At 51.4% G+C, this 2778-nt stretch overlaps 1 protein-coding gene across 1 annotated transcript; it reads right to left on the bottom strand.

Annotated features, from left to right (window-relative positions):
- Positions 1-99: 99 nt before the first annotated feature.
- Positions 100-1635, bottom strand: LOC123323832 (potassium voltage-gated channel subfamily A member 10). Its single transcript, XM_044912347.1, has one exon. It carries the CDS (start codon positions 1633-1635, stop codon positions 100-102), a length of 1536 nt encoding a protein of 511 aa, XP_044768282.1.
- Positions 1636-2778: the final 1143 nt, after the last annotated feature.

Here is a 2778-nt window from a genome sequence, read left to right as displayed (position 1 = left end):
GAGAGAGAAGGGGAGAGACAGAGAGACACACAGAGAAAAACAGAGAGAGACAAAGAAACACAAACAGGGAGACTCAGGGAGCAAGTAGCCCTGGACAGGTCACTTCCCGGACCTCTCTGTGGAGCAGGCACCGTTGGTCTTGCTAAGAGAGTCTGTGCTGCCCATTTTTGAGCCAACACTGTTAAGGATTTTGTCAATTTCACCTGGGATGTTTTGCTTCTCCTCATTCTCAGTCTCCCGATGGTAGAAGTAGTTAAAGTTGGAGACGATGACAGGCACAGGGAGGGCAATGGTGAGGACCCCTGCGATGGCGCACAGAGTGCCCACAATCTTCCCCCCGGGGGTGGTTGGGCACATGTCACCATAGCCCACAGTTGTCATGGTGACTACTGCCCACCAGAAGCCATCAGGAATGCTAGAGAAATGGGACTCTGGCTCATCCACCTCGGCAAAGTAGATGGCACTAGAAAAGAGGATGACCCCAATGAAGAGGAAGAAGATAAGCAGCCCCAGTTCCTGCATGGAAGCCTTCAGCGTCTGGCCCAGGATCTGCAGCCCCTTGGAGTGCCGGGAGAGCTTGAAGATGCGGAAGACCCGCACCAGCCGGATGATCCTCAGGATGGCCAGGGACATGTTCTGTTGGGTGCTGGGCTCTGTCTCCTGGACCAGCTCCGTGATGAGGGTTGCAAAGTAGGGGATGATGGAGATGATATCGATGATGTTCATGACGTTCCTGAAGAAGTCGGTCTTGCTGGGGCAGACCACAAACCGGAGCACCAGTTCGAAGGTGAACCACATGATGCAGGTGGACTCGATCATGAAGAAAGGGTCAGTGAACATGGTGTGGGAGAGGACTGACTTACTTGTGTTGAGGCTGGGGTCTCTCACCACCTTTAGCTCCCTCTCCTCCCGGAACTCCGGTAGTGTTTCCAGGCAGAAGATGGTGATGGAGATGACCACAACCAGCACAGAGACCACGGCCACGCCCCGGGCAGCACTGGAGCTCTCTGGGTACTCGAAGAGCAGCCAGAACTGCCGGTGGAAGTCATTGGTGGGGAGCAGCGTTTCAGGGTCTTTGATGAAGCCTTCATCCTCCCGGAACTGGTCCATGGCCTCGATCCCCAGTTCATAGAAGGAGATTTCATCAGCAAAGACATCGATGGGGACATTGGCAGGGCGCCGGATTTTCCCACCTGATTGGTAATAATACAGGATTCCATCAAAACTGGGCCGGTTCCTGTCAAAAAAATACTCATTTCTCATGGAATCGAAGAACTGCATCCTTTTCTCCCGGTCTCCCAGGAGGGTCTCAGGGAACTGATTGAGGGTTCTGAGCTGGGTCTCAAATCTTAGCCCAGCAATGTTGATGATCACCCGCTGGTTACCTTCATTCAGGACCACTGGTTCAGGCCCAGGGGAATCGACATAGTCTCCTGGGAGCTTGGAGAAGGCCGTCTCATGGTTGGTGCTGTCACCGATGAGGATCTTCCAGTTGGAGAAGGGGCTGCTCCCAGGCCGGCCTTTTGGGTTGGTTGGGTCAAAGTCTGTGACATAGCCTGGCTCTTCCTGGATTTCATCTGAGTTATCGAAATTGACCAGAGCAACCTCCATTTCTTTCCAGCCACACACATCCATCCTAAGGGAGTCAGGAAAGCAGCATGAAGACCCTCAGTCTTCCTGGCCTGCAGTGAACTGTGGAGAGGAGGAAGGTCATCTTGCAGGAGCCAGGATGGGCTACAGTGGGCTCTGGATCATTGAGGTGAGATATACCAACGGGTTAAAAAATGACTTACTTTTAGCTGGGGAAGGAACCTCGTGGCTGCTTGGGCACCATTCTTCTCTCGAAAGCCACCTGCACCCCCTGAGCTTGCCTCCACTAATCACTAGAGGAGATCACAAAGAAGGAGCCTGGCTGAGAGGACAACTCTTCCTCCAGCAAAACAGGGTCTCCCTGCACAACAGCAGAGAGAGGCCATAATGAAAGAGGAAGTTAATGTTTCTTAATAACAAAGTAGGTAGTTTGGGATGCCTGGGTGGCCCAGTGGGTTAGGCGTCTGCCTTCGGCTCGGGTCATGATCCCAGGGTCCTGGGATTGAGTCCTACATCAGGCTCCTTGCTCAGAGGGGAGCCTGCTTCTCCTTCTGCCTGCAGCTCCCCCTGCTTGTGCTTGCTCTCTCTCTCTGACAAATAAATAAATAAATCTTAAAAAAAATTACAAAAAAAAGCAGGTAATTTTTTATTTGAATGAAGTCCCTCAGTTCTCCCCACACTTTCCCATGTCCCCTCAGCCAGCTTCTTTCTCTTAGGGTGCAAACACTTCTCATCACCTCCGCCATTGCTCTTGGGCCAAGTGGTGAGGCAGGGTGGAGGCAAGAACCCAGCTGATTCTGTTGGGAGGGAGAGCAAGAGGACGGAGGTGGGCGGCCAACCGACAGACCCTCTGTGGTAGTGCGCGCCAGCCATCTGGTCCTGGGCCCTCCTCTGCAAGTAACTGCCAGGGTTGGTTGGAGGCGACATCAAATGGGATAGCGTATGTAAAATGCTGTATCTGTTGGAAAGATCATTAAATCATAGCTATTGTTTTTGCCAAATTCTTCATGTAATAGGGATTCTAGAAGACAACAGCCATTGGTATTTTTTTTGGCATATGTCTAAGATGTTTGTGGGGAATGACTTCTTATTTCTTTATTTATAAATTTTTAAAAAAGATTTATTTATTTGAGAGAAAGAGAGAGAGAGGTGGGGGAGGGGCAGAGGGAGAGAGAGAATCTCAAGCAG

Source organism: Neomonachus schauinslandi, unplaced genomic scaffold (assembly GCF_002201575.2).
Source record: "Neomonachus schauinslandi unplaced genomic scaffold, ASM220157v2 HiC_scaffold_1361, whole genome shotgun sequence".
Classification (NCBI taxonomy): Eukaryota; Metazoa; Chordata; class Mammalia; order Carnivora; family Phocidae; genus Neomonachus; species Neomonachus schauinslandi.
Note: the sequence above shows the minus strand (reverse complement) of the source record. Positions and strands in the feature narration are given on the sequence as shown.